Below are 23,555 nucleotides of genomic sequence, written 5' to 3'. Positions count from 1 at the left end.
GAAACCTAGACTTTTATTAGGAATGGTTGAATTGAAGTTGATTGATACAATTTATTCGTCACTTGGGAAAGGGAGAATAAAATCATTAAGTGTTCTTAGCCATTAAATAATTGGAATTCATGAATATAAATTCAATCGGGAATAATTATAGTAGAAACTTAGTGATATCAGTCTTCTAGATATTTTCTCTCATTGATATATCTTCATTTGGTGATTAGATAAATTAATTATTTGGATTTAATTTGTTTTTAAACAGACCAAACTTTTATTGATTTTTCTAAATAAAGTCGTGACTATTTTAATTACAAGCACTGATATATTTTGCATATACACTTCTCGTGGGAACGATACTTTACTTACATATATTAAAACTTGACAACCGTGCTCTTGCGGCGGAAAATACGCAACAAGTTTTTGGCGCCGTTGCCGGGGAGTGTCAAAATTTGAGTTTATATCAGTATTGTTACCAATTAGTCTAGATTTTAATTTAGAGCTTTTTATTTTTCTTAATTGAGTTGTTAATTTTTTTCTGCTTAACTGTGCATGCTACGATCGCAAAGCTCTGAATTGCTTATTTTTTATCCGGAGATCGAAAGAACTGCGAGAAGATTAAGAAAATCAAGAAGAGAAGAGATACAAGCAATGGCTGAACACAGAGAGAATGACAGACATAACCTGCCAAATTTTATACCTATCAGAGATCACTTCAGACCAGTGATCAACACTCATTATTCTTGCATTGCTCGAGGGACCATCAACGCCAATAATTTCGAGTTGAAGACTACTCTTATAAATATGGTTCAGCAGAACCAGTTTGCTGGAACCGCCACTGCTGATCCTCACGTACATTTGAGGACCTTCCTTGAGATCACGAATACGGTAAAAATTAATAATATTCATGATGATGTTATTAAATTACGTTTGCTTCCGTTTTCCCTCAGGGACCAAGCAAGAGGATGGATCCAATCGCTTCTCTTGGGAAGTATCACGACATGGCAGGAGCTGACGACAAAATTTTTGGTTAAGTACTTTCCCTCTACTAATTCTGCACAGTTGAAGATTGAGATTAGTACTTTCAGGCAGACTGATTTTGAGCAGCTTTATGAGGCGTGTGAAAGATACAAGAAGCTATTGAGAAAGTGCCTGAACCATGGTTTTGAAGACTGGGTGCAAATTGAATTATTCTACAACGTTCTAAATGGGCAAACAAGAGGAACAGTGGATGCAGCAGCTGGTGGCACGATCTTTGCTAAATCTCCCGAGCAAGCTTATGACTTGCTTGAACAGATGACTATAAATATCTACCAGTGGCCGTCTGAGAGGTCAGGAGTAAAGAGGACAACTAGAGTTTATGTTGTGGATCCTATTACGTCACTCACTGCTCAGGTATCTGCACTGACCACACAAATAGCAGCTATGAATAAGGTGAGTACATCAGAGACTGAGAGTCCATCGATTGTGGCTGAAGAACCTTCGCTTCGTGAAGAAGCTCAGTACATCAACAACAGGAACTTTGGAGGCTATGGAGGATATCGAGGTAACCCTCCCCCTAACACTTATCATCCTGGTTTGAGAAATCATTAAAATATTTCATATGCGAATAATAAAAATATGTTGAATCCTCCACCGGTGTTCAATACATCAAAAGGGGAAGGAAAGTCTTCGTTTTAAGATTTATTGGAAACGTTTGTTTCTGAATCTGGAAAAATGATGGCGAGGACTAAGTCTCGTTATGGAGACTCACATAGGAAATATGGGTGCCACAATGAAATCTTTGGAGACGCGAATCGGACAGCTCACTAACGCATTGAGAGATCAAAACAGGGGTCAATTTCCAAGTAACATGGAAGTGAATCCAAAAAAGCAGTGCAAGGCAGTCACTCTGAGGAGTGGAAAAGAATTGGAGGTACAAGGTCCCAAAGAGAGAGTGGAAAGTAAGAAGTCAGTTGAAGAAGGTGAAACGGAGGAATTCAAAGCTGAAGTTGAAGTTAAACGAACTCCTATATTGAAACAAACTCTTCCATATCCTCAGAGGTTCAAGAAAAAGAATTTGGATGATCAGTTTGCAAAGTTCCTAGATATTTTCAAGAAAATTCACATCAACATACCATTTGCTGATGCTTTGGAGCAAATGCCAAATTATGAAAAATTCATTAAAGATGTGATTTCTAAGAAGAGGAAGCTGCAAGAGTACTAGACTGTGAAGCTGACTGATGAGTGTAGCGCCATTCTGCAAAAGAAGCTGTCACAAAAATTAAAAGATTCAGGGAGTTTTACTATTCCTTGCTTTATTGGAGGTTCTAAATGTAGTAGAGTTTTATGTGATTTGGGAGTAAGTATTAATTTGATGCCATTTTCTATTTATAGGGAATTGGAGCTTGAAGAGGTTAAACCAACATCTATCACCTTACAGCTTGCAGACAGAAGTCTCACATATCCACGTGAGATCGTTGAAGATGTACTGGTAAAAGTTGACAAATTTATTTTTCCTACTGATTTTGTGATTTTAGATATGGAGGAGGATCATGATACCCCATTAATCTTTGGGAAACCTTTCCTGGCGACTGGAATGGCATTGATAGATGTGCATAAGGGTGAACTCACCTTGAGAGTTGGTGGAGAAGCTGTCATTTTTAACATCTATAATGCCATGAAGGGCTCAAATGAGGTAAGTACTTGTAAATGGATTGATGTTATAGACTCATGTGTATCTCTTGATCGTGCAAGAATTAGGGATCCTTTGGAGAGTTGTTGATAGGTGATTCAGAAACTGCTGATGAAGACAATTGGGAAGTGAAAAAGCAACTTGTGGCTCTTGACGGATCACAAAACGAAAGAAAAACAAAATCACCAATTGAGGAATTGGAGGTAGATGAGCAAACAAAGGTAATACCTTCCTCCACTGATTTGAAAGAATTGCCAAGCCACCTTTGCTATGCATTTTTAGGTAAGAAGTCGACATATCCAATAACCATCTTTTCCTCCATTTCTTGTGCTGAGGAAGATAAATTATTGAGAGTGTTGAGGAAATATAAAACTACTTTAGGGTGGTCGGTTTTTGATATTAGGGGAATTAGCCCCACCTATATGCATGCATAAAATTCTAATGGAGGAGTCGTATACTCCTTATGTGGATCATCAGAGGAGGTTGAATCCGTCGATGAAGGAAGTTGTAAAAAATAAGGTGCTGAAACTGTTAAATTCTGGTGTAATTTATGCTATTTCTGACAGTATTTGGGTGTCTCCTGTGCAAGTTGTACCAAAAAAGGGTGGAATAAATGTTGTTAGAAATGAAAATGATGCACTAATATCTACTCGTACTGTAACTGGCTGGCGAGTATGAATTGATGATAGAAAGTTGAACAATGCCACACGTAAAGATCATTTTTCACTGTCTTTTATCGATCAAATGCTTGATAGACTTGCTGTTTATTGTCATTATTGCTTTTTAGAAGGTTATTCAGGTTATAATAAAGTTACTATAGCGCCAGAAGACCAGGAGAAGACCACTTTCACGTGTCCCTATGGCACGTTCTCTTTTAGGAGAATGCCTTTTGGGCTATGCAATGCACCTGCTACCTTTCAGAGGTGCATGATGGCCATATTCGCAGACATGGTGGAGGATATATTGGAAGCCTTCATTGATGACTTTTCGGTATTTTTTTCTTCGTTTGATCATTGTTTACATAACATATCCCTTGTTTTGCAGAGATACCAAGAAAAGAACTTAGTTCTTAACTGGGAGAAATGTCACTTTATGGTCCAAGTTGGTATTGTTCTTGGACATAAAGTGTCTTCTAGAGGATTAGAGTCTTCTAAGGGATTAGAGCTAGATAGAGCCAAGGTGGTTGCAATCGAAAAAATTCCCCACCAAAGAACATCAAAGGAATAAGGAGCTTTCTAGGGCAAGCAGGGTTTTATCATAGATTTATTAAATATTTTTCTAAGATCACTAAACCCCTATGTAATTTACTTGAAAAAGAGTCTAATTTTATATTTGATGATAATTGTTTGCAGGAATTTGAGAACATCAAGAAGGCATTGCTGACTGCACCAATTATGATAGTACCGGACTGGAAGGAGCCCTTTGAGCTAATGTATGATGCGAGTGATTATGCAGTGGGCGCTGTCTTGGGCCAAAGAAGGGAAAATATGTTTAGGGCGATCTACTACGCAAGCCGCACAATGGATGCCGCACAGCAAAATTACACTACGACTGAGAAGGAGATGCTTGCAGTAGTATTTGCTTTCGACAAATTCAGGCCCTATTTGATCGGCACCACAGTAGTTGTTTTTACTGATCATGCAGCTATTCGCTATCTATTCGCCTAGAAGGATGCGAAACCACGCTTGATAAGGTGGATTTTTTTACTACAAGAATTTGACTTCGATGTCAAAGATAAAAAAAGGAGTGAGAATCAAGTGGCTGACCACTTGTCGAGACTAGAGCTGGAAGAGAAGAAAGAAGAGAGAGCTATACAGGAAACATTTTCGGATGAGCAACTCTTCGAGGTAAACTCTGTACTTCCTTGGTTTGTGGATATTGCGCATTTTTTGTCTTGTGGCACCCTTCCTTTAGATTTGAGCCATCATCAGAAAAAGAAGTTTTTCAATAATATCAAGTTCTACTTGTGGGATTATCCATTTGTTTACAAGAGATGTGCTGACCAAGTTATTAGGAGATGCATGGATGGTGTCGAAGCACACAAAATTCTAGAGCAATGTCATTCGTACCATATGGTGAACATTTTGGAGCATCACGAACAACAACTAAGGTATTGCAATCTAGTTTTTATTGGTCTTGTTTGTTTAAAGATAGTTATACCTTAGTAAAATCATGTGATAGATGCCAGAAGTTAGGAAACATCTCTAGGCGTCACGAACTACCACTGACAAATATTTTGGAAGTGGAACTTTCTGACGTTTGGGGCATAGATTTCATGGGACCCATTCCGCCTTCTTTTGGTCATTCTTATATTTTATTAGCTGTGGACTATGTTTCGAAATGGGTGAAAGCAATCGCCACCAATACTAATGACGCTCGTGTTGTAGCTAAATTCGTGCATAAGAACTGAAACGTCTGCCCTTTTTCTTGCTTTAAAAGTACCATATTTTTTTTAAAAAAAAAAACTACTGGGTCCTCGGCCGAACCTGACACATGCATAAAAATATTTTGCACACTTTTTTAAAAAAAACCAACCAACAAGTATCTTAAAAATCAAGTGCAATAGTCATAAAATGAAATTGTCAACTGTTTTACCAAACCTAAAAAACAATAAATTTGAAAAGTATAGCCATACTAAACCTCTCAAAATCTCTCGAAAGCATAAATAAATAGTCTTAAAATCTTTAACTTAAATCATGAATCAAAAATCATAAATGCGAAAGAGTAGAAGCGCTGTTCCTCGGGTTGTGTGCACCTTCAATCCAGTCAGGTCAACTATCAAGACCTCTCTCAAACTCACCTGCATCCATAACACCTAGTGAGTCTAAAGACTCAACACACCATAATCTTTATAACAAATAATACGTTAAAATCGCATGCAACAGTGAAAATACTTTTAAGTAAAAATAACATTTTCATGATATGCATAAGTAACCTTAACTTTTTTCTTTTCCCTCAACATGACATAAAATAAAACCTTTTATCATGATCATAAACATTTTCCTTTTCCTTTTCCTTTGTTAAATTCAGATCAGTTAATTGTGACTTTCCTCAAAAATCAAAATTCGATGGATCCATCTACAAGTAACCACAGTACTGGGCGGCGGGGACATAAGCGACACTCTCATCGGTCAACTGAGCCTTGGCCTATCCTCATCGAACGGAAATACGATCGTCGGGGCTCCTTCTGGAACCTTTTTCCTTAAATGGGCTCCCTCTGGGGACTTCTCCCCTCACGATATTCTCATTCTTACCTCAAACCTCATATCTTCATATCCTCATATTCGTAATAATGAAAATACGATCGTCGGGCTCCCACTGGGACCGTCACCCTCACGATATCTCCAACATTATCGAATTAGTCAAAATTACTTCACTTCCTTCAACGTTTTACATTCACATCACTTTATAAAATCATGCATAACATAACATTTTTTTGTTTTTGAAACCAAGCATGCAACATGTCTTTTAAATGTCTTCCTTAAATAATAAAAATCCCATAGACATTTAAAAATCATAATTTAATTGTGAACATTTCATAAATATTTAAAAATAATCATAATATCATAAAAATAACATTTAGAGCACTGCCATGACGCTTTCTAATTTTTAGGTGTAAAAAGACCATTTTACCCCTGGACGTGACATTTTACGATTTTGACTTTGTCTTGATTTCATTGACTCTAACATGTCCCAAATAATTATTTAAGCCTAAATTAATTTTCCCATAATTTTATTTAGCTTAAAAATTAAACTTTTTCATTTATCTTTAATTTATTGTTTTGACGGTGTTTTAATCCCGAAAAAACCCCAAACTTTAGAATAAAATTCCTTAACTTACAACTTAGACTTTTGATATTATTTCAGCCCTTATGAACCATGGCTCGACCCCCTGTGAGCCATGTTTCAAATATTTTTGCTTTGAAAAACCCTAACATGACCTACAAAAGTCCCACCCGAGCCGTGTCTCGATTTTGTCGAGCCACCCTCAAGCCATACCTTCCCAAACCCTAACCAACTCCTTAGTGCACCCTACTGGACCTTAGGAACCCCTAGGAACCAGCCCCAACCAAAAAACCGTGACCCCCTAACCAAACCCATGCAGTGGCCGAGAGTTGCACTTTGTGTGGACTCTTGCATTGTGCACCTAGGGACCTAGCCGTCACCCCAACACCCAAACCAACCCCTAGTGCCCCTTCATAGGACCCTAATGAGTTACCCTAGCCCAGCCCACGAGCCCTGGACCGAGCCTTCACTCCCCTGCAAGCCGCGCAACTTTCTGCGCAATTCTGTGCAAGTTCTCGGGTAGGAATCCTTGTCCGCCCTTCTAACCCGAGTTCTAGCTTGGCTCGGACTTTCCCCTTGACTTCACCAGACTCTAGGCCAGCCCTGAACCCAAGCCCAGGACAGCCTTCCCTTTAGAACATGAAAGCCGAACCCCAAAACTTCATGACAGGAAAATAACGATTTCGCTGAGTTGCTTGTTGTGTAGTGTTTTTCGTGAGGATAGGACCTTTTAAAATAATGTATAAACATCTCTTGATCATATCATAACATTATGGCAGCCTCTTACAGAAAACAACTTCATGATCTTCATGCACACAATATTTAAAAAGATATTATGACATGATGGATGAGAAAAGGAGATGTATGGCGTGACTTTGCGTTTTATAGGCACGAATTAACGTTGATGACGAAGAACGGGCAAGAACCTTGGCTTTGAATTCCCTTGAACCTCATGAAAATCCTTCAACTTGTGGTGTGTAAGTGTGTATCGTGTAACGGGTGGTGGGGAGAGTTTCTGAATTTTTTGAGTGTGTGGTCGTGAGTTTTTTTTGCCAATTGTAGGGTTTTAACATATTAAATACTAATTAAGTTACTAACTAGGCTTAGGCATATTAAGCCAATCAAATTAGGCCCATTAGTCTTAATTAGGATTTAATTAAAATTTTAAAAATAGTTTTGGTAAAATAAGTTTGTGAATTTATTAGCCGGGTTGCCAAAAAGTTCGTATTTTTGTTGAAAAACCAACACCGATAAATTACGTCCCGACGTATAAAATCACCTAAAAACCCATTATTTTCGAAAATATGGAAAATCATCACTCTTATTTTAAATAATTTAAAACAATTATTTATTAAAAACATTTTACATTTTTCAGCCCTCGGTCTCCGTTCCTCGATCGTGACTCGAATAACCTTTAAAAATACATTTTAATGCAACCATGTAGAAAATATATTTTAAAAATACAAATATGCACCACATAATTAATTTATACAATTAAAACATTTAATTAAAATACACAAAGAATTTAATAATTGCATGAATGTGATTCGCGTGGATCTTTAAATTTTCGGGGCGTTACAAGAACATCTTCACCAGATTTGGAATACCGAGGGCCATCATAAGTGACGAAGGTACGCACTTTTGCAAAAAATTATCAACTCACTTTTGGCTAAATACAGTGTGAAGCACAAGGTGGCACTAGCATATCATCCTCAGTCAAATGGACAAGCTGAAATATCCAACCGAGAGATTAAACAAATACTGGAGAATACTGTCAACACAAACCAGAAGGATTGGGCCATTAAGTTAGATGATGCATTGTGCGCCTATCGTACTGCATTCAAGACACCTATTGGGATGTCTCCCTATCGGCTGGTTTTTGGTAAAGTATGTCATTTGCCGTTGGAGTTGGAGCATAGAGCATTTTGGGCTGTGAGGAAATTAAATTTTGATTTGTAAGCTTCGAGAGAAATTAGAAAACTGCAGTTGAGTTAGATGGATGAGTTTTGAAATGAAGCTTATGAGAATGCTGATCGAGCAAAACTTGCACTGTGGAATCCTTAATAAAAATATAATTTTGTATGCTCAAAAATTAATCGCAAGTGCACGATGTCAAGTAATAGTATAATGTACGTGAGTACGAGTATCGTTCCACTGAAGACTGTATTTGACAATTATTATTTTCAGTTATTAAATCTTTAGCAACAAAAATTGATTGGTTGTTTTAGTACTACCATGCTCAAATAAATACGCAAATAAAATGATTCAGGAATTGGATAATGAAATATAATAACTAATATGGTTGATTTAAAATCAATGAGAAATGAATTTGTTGGGAATATCAGTTCACCTACCCTCGTTAATTAATTAATTTGTTCGATAGTAATTGTATGCTTCTGATAGGATTTCCTATTCAATTGAACACACAATCTAGAGCTATGCCAAACTAATTTTGCTCAATGAAGTAATTAAATGTTTTTATTTATTTACCAAGAGTGAATCGCGTGTCGATCTATGAAATCCCCTAGTTTTTGCTCTATCGGACTATGACTATCGGCGCGTATCCAATTTCATATATCTATGTAAATTGTAGACCCACGGATTATACTACTCGTTCCTATCACAAATTATTCTCTCGAACTCACTCGCAATATAAAAACGTTGTTAAAGTTAGCTACGCTCTAACAACACAATGAAAAAACAGTAGCACATTCAAGAATAACGCAACAATCGAAATATAAATTAATTAAATCAAAGTTTGGGGTAGGATCCCCTTAAATCCCAACAAATATTTAAAAGTTTAGCTACTAGAATTCATAATAAAAATAAACGCAACAATGTTTCAAAGATAAAAACTAAGTTAGAAATACTATATTTGATTAAAAACGCAAAGACGATGCCCGGAAAATTGTCGAATCTGCAATCCAAGCGCGAATTCCTCTCCAAGGCTTGTGGTGGCTGCTGAATAATGATCATTTTTCGTGCAATCTCCCTTCCATATCCTCCCCATTCAGAATTAAGGGAAGAAATCATCCAAAATCTTTCCAAAATTACAAACGCGCCCGGGCGGACATAAGTTTCCGCCCGGGCGGATGACCTTCGTAAATCTTGTAATTTCATTTTTCTTTGACGCGCCCGGGCGGACCTAATTTTGCCACCCGGGCGGATGACCTTCGAAAATTATCCTTCTCTCCCGCCTTGGAGGCGCCCGAGCGGATGGCTTTCGATTTTTTTCTTTAATTTTCAGTTTATGCACGACTCCCCTGCATTTTCACCAACTATACGCATGAGCAATAATAAAACAAAAAGTATGCTAAAATAATACAAAATGCATGCAATCTAAATGATAAATGCAACACAATGCGACATAACATGATATGAAAAACAAGTAAAATCCCCCTGTATCAACCCCCCAATACTAACCTTTTGCTCACCCTCGAGCAAAACTAGGTGACAAGAAAAAATGGAACATGACACCAAGTAGCTCGACAGTGAATTCATAGTCATCAACTAGCCTCAAGCGAAACTCAACATATTCCCTTGTCGATCAATGCAAAAGCACAATTTTTCGCACTTTCTTTTGGTTTAGACATTGTTTCAAATAAAACCTGAACGTGTATGTGTGTGTCGTTAGTCCTAGCAACATAAATGACAGAGGGATCCATTCTCAACCATGGTCAAAGATTTAAGTCTGTTAGTGTAAATCTTACTCTTCCTTTATTCCTCTGCACTCAGTAATCACCAGCAGCAAATTTTTTTTTTTTTGACTGAATTGGAATCCAGTAATAAAAGGACTAAATTAGAGCCTTTCATCTCAGATCCAAATCCATGTGTTTTACATTTTAGCCAGGAATAGGATTTCATTCCTTTATTTGGCTCTCCAGCACCTTACATCTCCAATTTTAGCCAGGAATTGGATTTCATTCCTTTATTCGGCTCCCCCACACCTTACATCTCCATCATTCTCTTTTTTTCTTTTTTTTTTCCATTTTTCTTTTTTTTCGCTGCTGATAGATACCTCGATTCAAGAGAATATCGTCAAGTTCAATTTACACCTTCAAACATCTTCGTTCTCCACTTAAATTTTAAATTTTTTGTGCAAAGAGAGTTCAACGTTTTAAATAAAACTTCATGTATTTACCACAGTAGGTGCTAAAGAAGTGCAAGTACACGACAGACAGGGCATGTCTCATCACCTTTTAATCATTTTTGGCTAACAAGTACTACTTCGAACACTGTCGGCTGACACACTCCAATGCTAAAAAAACGACTAAAAATAAATGCCCACAAATAAAACCAACAAAGAAAAAAATGAACACATAACACAACACCCATCCATCCCCCAATACTAAAGTCGAGCAGTGTTCCCAATGCAACAGACGATAGAAAAAGAGGCAGATAGTGTGTAACAAAATAGATGCAATATGACCTAAACATGCAACAGACACAGAAATAAACAAAATGATCTAAACGAAATGCAGGAAATAAAAAGAAGGGACAGAAGTGACTCCCCTCTCAAAGATCATCCTCCACGTTAGCCTCTGGGGGAATGACACCAGCATACGGCTCTGGGCATTGGCATAGTGGAACTGAAACGGTGGTAGGAAAGCTGGCATAGGTAGTGGCATAAGGACTGGGTCAATACCACTGTGGCTCAGGGATAGACGCAGTATGGCATCAGTAGCAGTCTGATATGTCTGACTCACAGCCTGCCACTGTAACTGATGGTCCGCGAAGGCAGCAAATTTGTCCATCCGGTCCTGAAGAAGGCGACGTCGAGGTCGCGGGGCCGGTGATGGGGGCTGCTGGGGCATGGGATCGAAAGTGAAACCGTCCCATATAGGGCCAAACTGCGGGAAAGCCTTCCGCCGTACTGCCATTTTCTGTATCCAGCTAGCGTCATCGAGGGCCTAGGTCGGTGGCAACCACTCATCGTCATCCTGAAAAACGACCCCAGCGCCCGCACATAGCTCGGTGATAATGTGGGGGAAGAATAATGCCACATTCGGATTATGAATGATCAGATGGATCTGCGACTGAATAATCCTGCCCACATTGAGTGGCATGCAAGTGATCAGTGCGTAAAGCAGCAGCCCCCTCTCCCTCTGTACTTCACTAGTGTGCCCAACTGGCATCAAACGTGTGGCCATAAATTCATACCACATCGCAGCTGGGACGAGCAAATATTTCTCTGCAAAACAAGTGTGCGAGCCATGTGTCTTCCACGGAGACCCCGGATAGCAGATTCTTTGCATCATCAAGTCTAAATTGGGTTCTGCTGCCTTTGACACATATACCGAGTCATCCACCGCCGGTGTCTCAAGCACCCTATTAATTTCTACTGAACTAAAATCTACCAGCTTTCCTCTCATTAAAGCTTTACTATTGCTCCTCTCAGCCGCATTAGCATAGAATTCTCTCACCACTGGCACTACCGCGGCTTGTGGTTGGCTACAAAATTTACCCCATCTTTTATTCTCAATTTGATTTATAATAGATATGTATTGCACAAGCTGGAAACCACGTTCGCGAAGCGGAGCTCTATGTATTTTCGCATGTTCATATCGTTCCCTAGCGGCATCATTCACAAATAACTGAGAATTACGCGATGAAGACGAAGAGGCATGACTCACCCGAGCTTTCTTAGGTGCCATCGTGGATTATTTGAGAAGAACAAGTAGCCCGGAGTAGGAGGCGTGTTGACAGAAATTGTGGCGGCCGGAGGCTTAAGCGGCAGCGGAAAAAAGGGCAGCGGCGGCCGGAAATTTCAGAGGTGGCCGGAAATTTCAGAGGGGGCCGGAAAAGTTCAATTCTTGACCGGAAAAATCACTTCTTTATGTTTGGTGAAGATGGTGACCCAAGATTGTACCTGAAATTGACACAAGAGAATAGATTTGAGTGATATTTAGGGACGAAGCGCAGAAAATTGAAGGGGGAGGAGTAGGGTTTGAATGGGGAGAAGAAAAGGAGGTTGCAGAATTTTAAATCTGCGCGATCCGCCTGGGCCGACATAAGTTTCCGCCCTGGCGGATGCTCCACGGCTTTTGGACAAAAAATTTTGAAAAAGAGCGCGCCTCGGGCGGAAACCTCACGGCTTTTTGCAAATTTTTTTTTAAAAAGGGGCGCGCTTGTGCGGATGTAAATGTCCGCCTGGGCGGAAGCTTCACGGCTTTCCCTCTTCTTTTTTTTTCTTAAGTAAAATAATAAGAACATAAACTAAAAATCGAATTAAATGCAAGATAAGGGAAAACGAGGTAGTTCTAAATTTATAGTCGAGAGCTGGACTTCGGTCAGTTTCAGTTTGGATTGTCTTAGAACCGGGTGATTCCAAGTTGTGGCTCGACTGTGCCATCCATGTAGTACTTCAGTCGCTGGGCATTGACCGTAAATGTCCCATCTTTTCCATCTTGCAATTCTACAGCTCCGAATGGGTAAACTTTGGAAATCACGAATGGACCAGACCATTGCGATTTCAATTTTCCGGGAAACAGTCGCAACCGGGAGTTGTAAAGCAGGACATTTTCACCTTCCTTGAATTCCCTTTCAATGATTCATCTGTCATGAGCCCTCTTTGTTTTTTCCTCGTACAATAGTGCGAGATCATATGCCAGATTCCGAAATTCCTCCAACTAGTCCAATTGAAGCAGACGTCGTTCACCTGCATCAGTAAAGTTAAAGTTTAGTGCTTTTGTTGCCCAATATGCCCGATGCTCTAACTCTACAGGTAGATGACATGCTTTACCAAACAATAACCTATATGGTGTAGTGCCTATAGGTGTTTTGAATGCAGTCCTATATGCCCAAAGAGCATCATCTAACCTTACAGACCAATCTTTTCGACTGACACCTACCACTTTTTCTAAAATTCGCTTGATTTCTCGGTTAGACACTTCCACTTGACCACTCGTTTGGAGGTGATAGGGAGTAGATATCTTATCTGTGACACCATATTTTCTTAAAAGTTTTTCAAAGAGTTTGTTGGACAAATGGGTGCCACCATCACTAATGATTGCTCTTGGTGTCCCAAACCTGTTAAAAATATTTTTCTTTAAAAATTTCAGGACTAATTGAGCATCATTAGTGGCATATGCTTCTGCCTCTACCCACTTAGACACATAGTCGTCCGCCACCAAAATATATTTTTTCGTGAACGAGCTGGGAAATGGTCCCATGAAGTCTATTCCCCATACATCAAAAACCTCACACTCAATAATATTATTTAAAGGCATTTCATGACGGTTAGAGATGTTACCTGTCCGCTGGCATTTATCACAGGTAAGCACATAAGAACGAGCATCCTTAAAGAGGGTTGGCCAATAAAAGCCACATTCAAGTACCTTGGATGCCGTCTTGGTTGGTCCAAAATGACCACCTACCTCACGGTCATGGCAATGGTTAAGGATTTGACCAAACTCTTCCTCTACAACACACCTTCTAATCATAGAATCTGCACAGATCTTAAACAAAAATGGTTCCTCCCAAAAATATTGTTTCACGTCAGAAAAGAATTTCTTACGTTGATGAAACAAGAGATTGGGTAGTGGTGTGCCTGTGACAATAAAATTAGCAAAATTTGCATACCAAGGACAGTGTCTCACCTCAAATAGCTGCTCATCAGGAAACCAATCATTTATAGCATGATCTACACAGTCATTACTAACCAGCTCCAACCTAGATAAGTGATCCGCTACTACATTCTAGACACCCTTCTTATCTTTTATTTCTAAATCAAATTCTTGCAACAATAAAATCCACCGAAGTAAGCGTGGCTTTGCATCTATTTTAGAAAGTAAATATTTCAATGCCGAGTGATCTGTGTAAACAATCACTTTGGACAAAACAAGGTACGAATGAAATTTGTCAAGCGCAAATAATACTGCAAGTAATTTCTTTTCAGTTGATGCATAAATAAATTGAGCCTCATCAAGCGTCTTACTTGCGTAGTAAATTGTATGAAATACCTTGTTTTGACGTTGGCCAAGCACAGCCCCCACCGCAGTATCACTGGCATCGCACATGATCTCGAAGGACAGATCCCAATCTGGTGCCACCAAGACAGGAGCCGTCACCAAGCGCTCCTTCAAATCCTCGTACCCCTGTAAACAATCAGAATTGAAATCAAAAGGCACATCTTTCATAAGTAAGAAAGATAGAGGTTTGGCAATTTTTGAAAAATCTTTGATAAACCGCCTATAAAAACCGGCGTGGCCTAGAAAACTTCTAAATCCCTTTACTGAGGCTGGTGGTGGTAGGTTCTTTATGACTTCTATTTTAGCTTTGTCCACCTCAATCCCTTGTTCCGAAACCTTGTGCCCTAAAAAAATTCCCTCTTGTACCATGAAATGGCACTTTTCCCAATTCAGCACCAAATTCGTCTCCTCACACCTCTTCAACACGGTTCTCAAATTCTGCAAACACTCATCAAACATTGCACCAAAGAAAGAAAAGTCGTCCATAAATATTTCAAGGAAGGTTTCAATCATATCATGGAATATAGCAGTCATGCAACGTTGAAACGTAGTAGGGGCACTACAAAGACAAAAACGCATACGGAGAAAAGCAAAAGTTCCATAAGGACAAGTGAAAGTGGTTTTCTCTTGGTCCTCAGGTGCAATAGTGATTTGATTATACCCCAAATACCCATCTAAAAAACAATAAAACTCATGACCCGCTAACCTCTCAAGCATTTGATCAATGAAGGGCAGTGGAAAGTGATCTTTACGGGTAGCATCATTTAATTTCCTATAATCAATGTACACACGCCATCCCGTAACTGTCCTAGTGGGTATAAGTTCATTATTTTCATTAGTGATAACTGTAATGCTACCTTTCTTAGGCACAAACTGAACAGAACTTACCCATGCACTATCAGATATAGGATAGATAATACCTGCATCAAGGAGTTCGATAGTTTCGGTTTTTACTACCTCTTGCATCTTTGAATTCAATCTTCTATGGGGTTGCACAAGAGGTGAGTACTTGTCTTCCATCAAAATCTTGTGCATGCAGACTGATGGATTGATCCCTTTGATATCTGCCACCTTCCACGAGAATGCACTCTTGTGCGCTTTCAAAACTTCCAACAGTTTGTCCTCCATCACATCTGTCAAAGCAGAAGAAATAATGTCAGGTAAAGTTTTATTCTCACCTAGGTATACATACTTTAGGTGTGGAGGTAATGGCTTGAGCTCAAGCGTCGGTGGTTCCTCGATGCTTGACTTTTGAGGGGTCGAATCTGTTCGATCTCCTAAATCTTCCAGTCTCATCCTCATTGGCTTTCTCCATAGGATGGTTGGCATTAAAGTATGCCACGATTTCAGCTTTTTCTTTGTCCAAGTCATCCTCCTTCAATTCAGTTGTGAGGGTGGCTTCCAATGGGTCATTCATGGCATCCTGCACAAAATTACACACAAGTGAATCCACAACATCAATTCTAAAACAGTGATCAGTGTGAAGTGTGTGCTTAAGAGCATTAAAGACGTCAAAAGTAATTTCTTCCTCGCCCACTGTAAAGGGGCCTAAAACTCCTTTCTTGAAATTTGCGGAAAATTAAAAATTTTCTTTTTAAAAGAACTTAAATGGCCTCATTCATAAAATCACTCGGGAATCAAGTTCAATGTTTAAAATAATAGCAGCGGAAGAAAATAAAGTTTTGCCAACAATAACAATTTAAAAATTATCCAACGACTGATAAAAATTGTTTGCGGAATAAAATAACAACTGCTGCACTGAGGTCCTCGGGTGCCACTACTGCCGACCCAAGCTGGCTCACTGGTCCCCGCCCTCGGCCCTGGCCTCATCAGTACCTACAACAATCAAGTCTAGTGAGCCTAAAGACTCAGCATGCATATATCGCAGGTAACGAGTAAAAATCTGAATTTAAAATATGCATGGGATAAAATATCATGTCCTGAGGCATGCTGAAAATAATCTGTACTGAGCAATTATAATACGTGCATAACTGAACTGATAATCACAGTAAAAATGTTTGCTCCTTGGAGCCTGTACTGAAATAACTGATAAAATTTTCTGTTGAGATTATGTTTTACGCCTGTGGCCACTGCACTAAGCTGAACTGATCGGTAACTGGCTACCGGGGAGGCTGAAACTGAACTGAGCTGGCCGGTCACTGGCGACCGGGTGGTACCATACTGAACGTATCGGTCACTGGCGACCGTATAAAATAACACTCCCACATAGTGAATGAACCACAAGCCATATCGCATAAATCTCAAAAATAATCATTTTCTATTTAATGCACGTAAAATAATTAACTGGCGTAATGAAAATTCCTGTAATTTTACCAACTGGATTGGATTGGATCGTCCCCAGGCTCGCTGTAACCTAACTGTGCCATGAAAAATATGCAATAGCTTAAACATGACCAACTACGCAATTTACAATCAAAAGATGCGACTATGACGCCTAATGACTTCGCATTTAATCATGACTCCGAGCCAACCTGAACCGACACCGAACCGACGTATAGTCATGATTAAAATACGCTGAAAAATCATAAAATAATGCTCCTAAAATGATAGGGTCGAAATCTAGGTGGAATGGAGGCCAAAACACGAAACGCTCTTTCGAGAGTCAATTGGCACATCGCACCGTAAATTCTCGTACGACCTCAAAAATGATCCGAATCACGAACGGTCAAAACCATGACCTTCCCAACTCAATGAGGCACTGTCCAGTCCAAGGCCATGGGCTAAAAGCCAACCAAGAACTCAAACAAGCCTTCTAAACGACACAGCAACTTGCTGTAATTTCCAGCAGCGGTGCTACTACAAGACTTGCGTTGGTTTCGAGACTATCGGCCATTAGGGGCGTGAACCACCGACCAGAGACTCTTACCAACATCCCAAGGAATGATTTGAACCATGGCTAAGGGCCCTAGGCCAGCCACAATCCGCATCACACCAAAACTCAACCGAAGGGTCCAACCGAGAGCAACGTGCGTGCGTGTGTAGTGTTTATGCTATGATCGATGTCTCGTGTCATTCCAATGGCCATTTGATTGACCATGGCACGATCTAGACATCTAGGAGCATGATATGAACCGTGGCTAAGGGCCATAGGCCAACCAAGATCCATACCAAGCATCCAAAAGAAACGAACCAAAAGCTGTCCAACCGAAGTAGCCGAAGGGGTATAGGGGCTGTTTTGATCTTTTGATTAAAAACCGAAGGGCCATGGACCAAGCCACCAAAAGGGCAACTTAGTCACGTCTTATACATGCTAGGGGAGTGATCCAACCATGGCTAAGAGCCCTTAGGGCAGCCAAGATCAGATCCAAACCCCTTGACACAAAACTGAAATTTTCGAACACAAATCTGCGCCTATGGGAACTTGCTGTCATTCTGAATTTCCAGCAAGCATGGGGCTGGTTTGAATGGACCAAAATGGTCCTAATGCATCCTATTACGTGTCTAGGAGTCGCCTTGGGAGCCTGGAGTCGAACCAATCACCTGAAACTCACAACCCAAGAAAAACGTGAAGCTTGCCAAGGAAAAACGAAAATTCTGCATGTGTTGTTCCAAAATGTTTTGACATGTATCTCGGTTTTTGCTTGAATAAACATGATCATGTACTGAAAAATAAATGATAATATGACTTGATTGAGGTTTGAAAGAAATCTAGACATGCCTGGTTTCGTTTCGAAAGAAAACGAAAAGAAGAGACGAGACGGCGCGGAGGAGACGGAGTGGCTTGCTTCTCTACCTTTCTTGGCTCTCGATTTCTTGCCTTACTCCATAGCTATGGCTCACGACTTTTACCTCTGAAAAGGGGTCTTATTTTCGGTGGAGGTGGAGGGGGAGTGATGGTTATGAAGGTGAGGAGAAGGGTGCACAATAATAGGATCATATCAAGACCAAGTCTTCCCAAATTTGAATTTTGAATTATGGTTTGATATCAAATGAGTTGGTGGATGCTTCTAGGAGGTAGTGGCCGATTTTTGCTTATTTTCTAGTCTAGGATATGTCCATTTATTTAATTAAATTGTGCTCCCAAAAATCCTAGAATTATCCTACAACTTACATGCAAAGAAATGGTCAAAAGGTTGACGAGTTGGCAATTAAATTGTCTAGCAACTATGGGGGCCGAAAATTGCAATAAAATGAAGGGGAAATATTGTTATCTAGTCAACTAATAATCCTTCAAAGCCTTACTAATCCTTTAAATAATTTAGTGATCTAACCTCTTAATTAAGTAACTTAAATGAGCTTATTTATTAATCACCTCAAATAATTAAATTAAATCCTCAAACCTCCCTTACTAACTTAAATGAACTTACTTGCTAGCTAACTTAACTTCTGGAAATATTTCTCGAATCTTAAATTCTACCTCAAAACTCCGACTCCGGTCCGGCCTCACTGAAATAACTGAAATGCTAAAAATCAAACTACTGAACTGAAATAATGAATAATTAACTTCAAATAAATGCATTTAAAATAATCATGCAATGAAGTCAATTAAATTTAAAAATCTAGAATTATGCATGGCTTATACGTTTACTGATTTACGGGTGCTACATTCCTCCCCCCCTTAAAATAAATTTCGTCCTCGAAATTAGAACTCACCGAATAACTCTGGGTATCGACTTCTCATCTCCGGCTCAGACTCCCACGTAGCTTCCTCCTCTGAATGGTTGAGCCATTTGACTTTGACTCGCTTAACGAGCTTGTTCCGAAGTTTCTTCTCCTGTCTGTCTAGGATCTGCACGGGTCTCTCCTCATAAGATAAGTTCGGAGTAAGCTGCAACGGCTCGAAATTCAGCACATGCGAAGGATTTGCCATATACTTCCTCAGCATGGAGACGTGAAAGACATTGTGTACTCCGGCCAGATTCGGCGGAAGGGACACACGATAAGCAAGCGTCCCAACTCTGTCAAGGATCTCAAACGGTCCAATGAATCTCGGACTGAGCTTCCCTTTCTTGCCAAATCTCATGACACCCTTCATAGGTGCCACTTTCACGAAGACATGATCGCCCACTGCAAACTCTAAGTCTCTCCTCCGCTGATCGACATAACTCTTCTGTCGGCTCTGAGCAGTCCTCATCCTATCACGGATCTTGACTACTACATCTGCTGCCTGCTGAACAATCTCTGGACCCAACTCTGCTCTCTCTCCTACTTCATCCCAATGAACAGGAGATCTACACTTGCGACCATACAGTGCTTCATATGGAGCCATACCTATAGACGACTGGAAACTGTTGTTATAGGTGAACTCTACCAATGGTAAGTTCGACTCCCAACTCCCAGAGAAATCAATGACGCAAGCGCGAAGAAGATCCTCCAAAATCTGAATAACTTGCTCTGACTGCCCATCCGTCTGCGGATGGAAAGCTGTGCTAAACAGTAACTTCGTACCCAAAGTCGAATGCAAGCTCTTCCAAAACGAGGAAGTGAATCTGGGATCTCTGTCGGATACGATAGAAACTGGAATACCATGGAGTCGGACTATCTCTCGGATATACAGCTCTGCATACTGAACCATGGTGAAAGTCGTCTTAATAGGCAAGAAGTGCGCTGATTTGGTAAGACGATCTACAATCACCCAGATGGCATTCGATCCTCTAGCTGACCTCGGCAATCCGGTCACAAAGTCCATGGTAACATTCTCCCACTTCCACTCGGGAATAGGGAGAGGCTTGAGCAAACCTGTTGGTCTCTGATGCTCGGCCTTCACTAACTGGCAAGTCAGGCACTCGGATACAAAACGCCTGATGTCCTTCTTCATCCCTGGCCACCAATACAATAGCTGCAGATCTTTGTACATCTTCGTACTCCCAGGGTGAATGGAGTACGGGGACGTATGGGCCTCTGATAAGATGTCTGCTCGGATAGAATCACTGCTGGGAACCCATATCCTATCTCGGTATCTCACAATACCGTCGCTGACTGCATACAAAACACTGCCCTTGGCTTCATCTCTCTTCTTCCACTGTGCCAACTGCTCATCTGCGGTCTGACCACTGCGAATACGGTCCAAAAGGGAAGACTGAATGGTCAAGGTAGATAGATGAGGAACTCTACCTCGAGGGTAAGTCTCAAGATCAAACCTCTGCATCTCGATCTGAAGAGGTTTCTGAATCGTCAAATGAGCCATCACTGCGACTTTCCTGCTCAAAGCATCCGCAACTACATTAGCTTTACTCGGGTGGTAGCTAATGTCACAATCGTAGTCTTTCACAAGCTCCAACCAACGCCTCTGACGCATGTTCAGCTCCTTCTGCGTAAAGAAATACTTGAGGCTTTTGTGGTCGGTAAAGATCTGACACTTCTCTCCATACAGATAGTGCCTCCAAATCTTCAAAGCAAAAACTACGGCAGCTAACTCCAGATAATGGGTAGGGTAATTCTTCTCGTGGATTTTCAGCTGTCGAGAAGCATAAGCTATCACTCTCCCATGCTGCATCAAAACTGCACCTAAACCAAGCTTCGAAGCATCGGTATAAAGGACAAACTCACCAGATCCTGACGGTACAGCCAAAACGGGTGCTGAGATAAGAGCTTGCTTCAAAGTATCGAAGCTCTTCTGACACTCCTCGCTCCACACAAACTTCACATTTTTCTTGGTCAGTGCTGTGAGTGGAACGGCAATGGATGAGAATCCCTGAATGAACTTCCTGTAATATCCTGCTAGCCCAAGAAAACTGCGGATCTCTGATGCATTCTGAGGCACAAACCAATCTCTGACTGCTGCAACTTTCGTCGGGTCTACCTCAATGCCACTGATAGAAACAATGTGGCCCAAGAACGCCACCTTCTCTAACCAGAATTCGCACTTACTGAACTTTGCGAATAGTTTATGTTTCTGCAATGTCTGCAACACTGTGGTCAGATGCCTGCTGTGCTCCTCCCGACTCTTGGAGTAGACGAGAATGTCATCTATGAAAACTATCACAAACTGGTCGAGGTACGGCTGAAATACGCGATTCATTAGATCCATGAAGATCGCTGGCGCATTCGTCAGACCGAACGGCATCACTAGGAACTCGTAGTGGCCATAACGAGTCCTGAAAGCTGTCTTCGAGACATCAACATCTCTCACCCTCAACTGGTGATAACCGGAACGCAGATCTATCTTGGAGAAAATCGAAGCTCCCTGCAACTGGTCAAACAGATCCTCAATCCTCGGCAGTGGGTATTTATTCTTCACTGTAACCCTGTTCAACTCCCTGTAGTCAATGCAAAGCCTCATCGAGCCATCCTTCTTTTTCACAAATAAGACCGGCGCGCCCCATGGAGAAAAGCTCGGGCGAATGAACTCCTTGTCGAGAAGTTCCTGAATCTGCTTCTTAAGCTCTGCCATCTCTGTCGGTGCTAGTCGGTATGGCGCTTTGGATATCGGAGCCGTACCTGGCATAAGCTCAATGGAAAACTCCACCTCTCTCTCGGGTGGCATACCAGAGACATCTTCGGGAAAAACGTCTAAGAAATCTCTGACAATCGGAACATCTGAGGCTGACTGGCTGGGTTCCTCGGGGACAGATAAAAAGGTCGCTAGAAATGCCCGACACCCTCTATGCATGAGTTTCCTAGCCTGAACATAAGGAATAATGCGCGGTAAAGGAAAGTACCTGTCCGGCTCAAATACGAACTGCTCCATTCCAGGCGGTCGGACAAGAACGGATCTCCGCTGGAAGTCTATCAACACTCTGTTCCTCAATAGCCAGTCCATCCCTAGGATGATGTCAAATTCCGGCATCGGTAGCACAATCAGATCCGCATAAACAAGATTATCGTGCAGCTCAAGGTCTATATCTCAGGATAACATTGGTGGCTGCCATCTCCTCGCCTGACGGCAACACTACTGAAAAGGCTGTATCTAGCCCAATGGTCTGGATCTTGAGAAAGTTTGCAAATACCTCCGAAATAAATGAGTGAGTGGCCCCTGAATCTATCAAGGCCTTGGTAGCGGAACCAGATATAAAAATTCTCCCTGAAAGAGCGGAGCTCTAAGTTGAATCCCACTACAAGATCTAAACTTATAGACATGCAAAGGTCAAGGTTCCTCTAGCTTAATTCCTCTGAAATAAATCTGAGTAGAGCATGCAATCCTATAACAGTTCTAAGTTCAAAAATCTAAATCCCGATTCCCAAAATGCTGAAATTCGAAGAATAACTTATAGTTTAAAGGTACCTGTCAACAACATAGTCTCCGGGTTGGTTTCCGCGGCATGGAGAGCAAAAACTCTGCCTTGGGTAGGCAGATTCCTCTGAGGGCACTGCAGCAACATGTGGTCTAGACTGCCACACTTAAAACACTTTCCTGAGCCAGCCATACATGCTCCAGGATGGCAACGTGAGCACCTGGGACAAACTGGGTGCTCCTGAGTCCTCGGGGCTGGGCGTCCCCGCTGCTGCTGCTGCTACTGCTGGCCTCGGTTCCTAGGCGGTCCATGAAAAGGCCTCTTATTCTGCTGCTGATGCTGATGAGGAGGAGGGCGGTGCGGTGCCTGGACTGGGCGCTTGCCCTGGCGATCCCTCTCGATATCCCGCAGATCCTGCTCTGCGGCTAAGGCCTTGGAGACGGCAATCTCATAAGTAGCAGGGTCAGATACCCTAACATCCCGGCGCAAGATCGGCCGTAAACCCACCAGGAAGTGCATCAGCTTGGCTCTGGCATCATTTGCGATCAGGGGCACATAGTGACAGCCCCTCTCGAACTTGCGGATAAACTCCGTAACCGTCATATCCCCCTGCCTCAGGCTCATGAACTCGGTGGTCAGCCTGGTGCGAACCTCCTCAGCAAAATACTTGGAGTAGAAAACCTCCGTAAAGCGGGTCCAAGAAAGTGTAGCCAAGGTCAGGGCTACCGAAGCTCCTTCCCACCATAAGCGGGCGTCTCCAGTGAACAGGTAGGTGGCACATCGGACTCGGTTTGCGTCTCCCAGCTCCATGAACTAGAAGATAACCTCGAGGGATTTGATCCATCCCTCAGCAACCATGGGGTCAGATGTCCCAGAGAATTCCTTCGGGCGCATCTTCATGAATCGCTCATAAACAGCCTCGGGCCCTGTCGGCCTGGCTGCGGCTGCGGCTACGGCTGCGGCATTGCCCCCCGCAAACTGTGCGAAGAACTGTGCCAT

The 23,555-nt window shown here is 41.4% G+C and overlaps 1 protein-coding gene across 1 annotated transcript; it reads left to right on the top strand.

Annotated features, from left to right (window-relative positions):
* Window positions 1-642: 642 nt before the first annotated feature.
* On the top strand, window positions 643-2,755 carry LOC142521912 (uncharacterized). Its single transcript, XM_075625084.1, has 3 exons — window positions 643-1,537; window positions 1,749-2,061; window positions 2,368-2,755. The coding sequence occupies exons 1-3, from the start codon at window positions 643-645 to the stop codon at window positions 2,753-2,755; spliced, it is 1,596 nt and encodes a 531-aa protein (XP_075481199.1).
* Window positions 2,756-23,555: the final 20,800 nt, after the last annotated feature.

Source organism: Primulina tabacum, chromosome 13 (genome assembly GCF_025594145.1).
Source record: "Primulina tabacum isolate GXHZ01 chromosome 13, ASM2559414v2, whole genome shotgun sequence".
NCBI lineage: Eukaryota > Viridiplantae > Streptophyta > Magnoliopsida > Lamiales > Gesneriaceae > Primulina > Primulina tabacum.
Note: the sequence above shows the minus strand (reverse complement) of the source record. Positions and strands in the feature narration are given on the sequence as shown.

Excerpts from the sequence above, each read along its gene's own strand:
- LOC142521912 (XM_075625084.1), top strand. The coding sequence starts at position 643 with ATGGCTGAACACAGAGAGAATGACAGACATAACCTGCCAAATTTTATA. Across the intron at positions 1,538-1,748 it reads AGGCTATGGAGGATATCGAG|GAAATATGGGTGCCACAATG; the intron begins GTAACCCTCCCC and ends AGACTCACATAG. Across the intron at positions 2,062-2,367 it reads AAAAAGAATTTGGATGATCA|GGAATTGGAGCTTGAAGAGG; the intron begins GTTTGCAAAGTT and ends TTCTATTTATAG.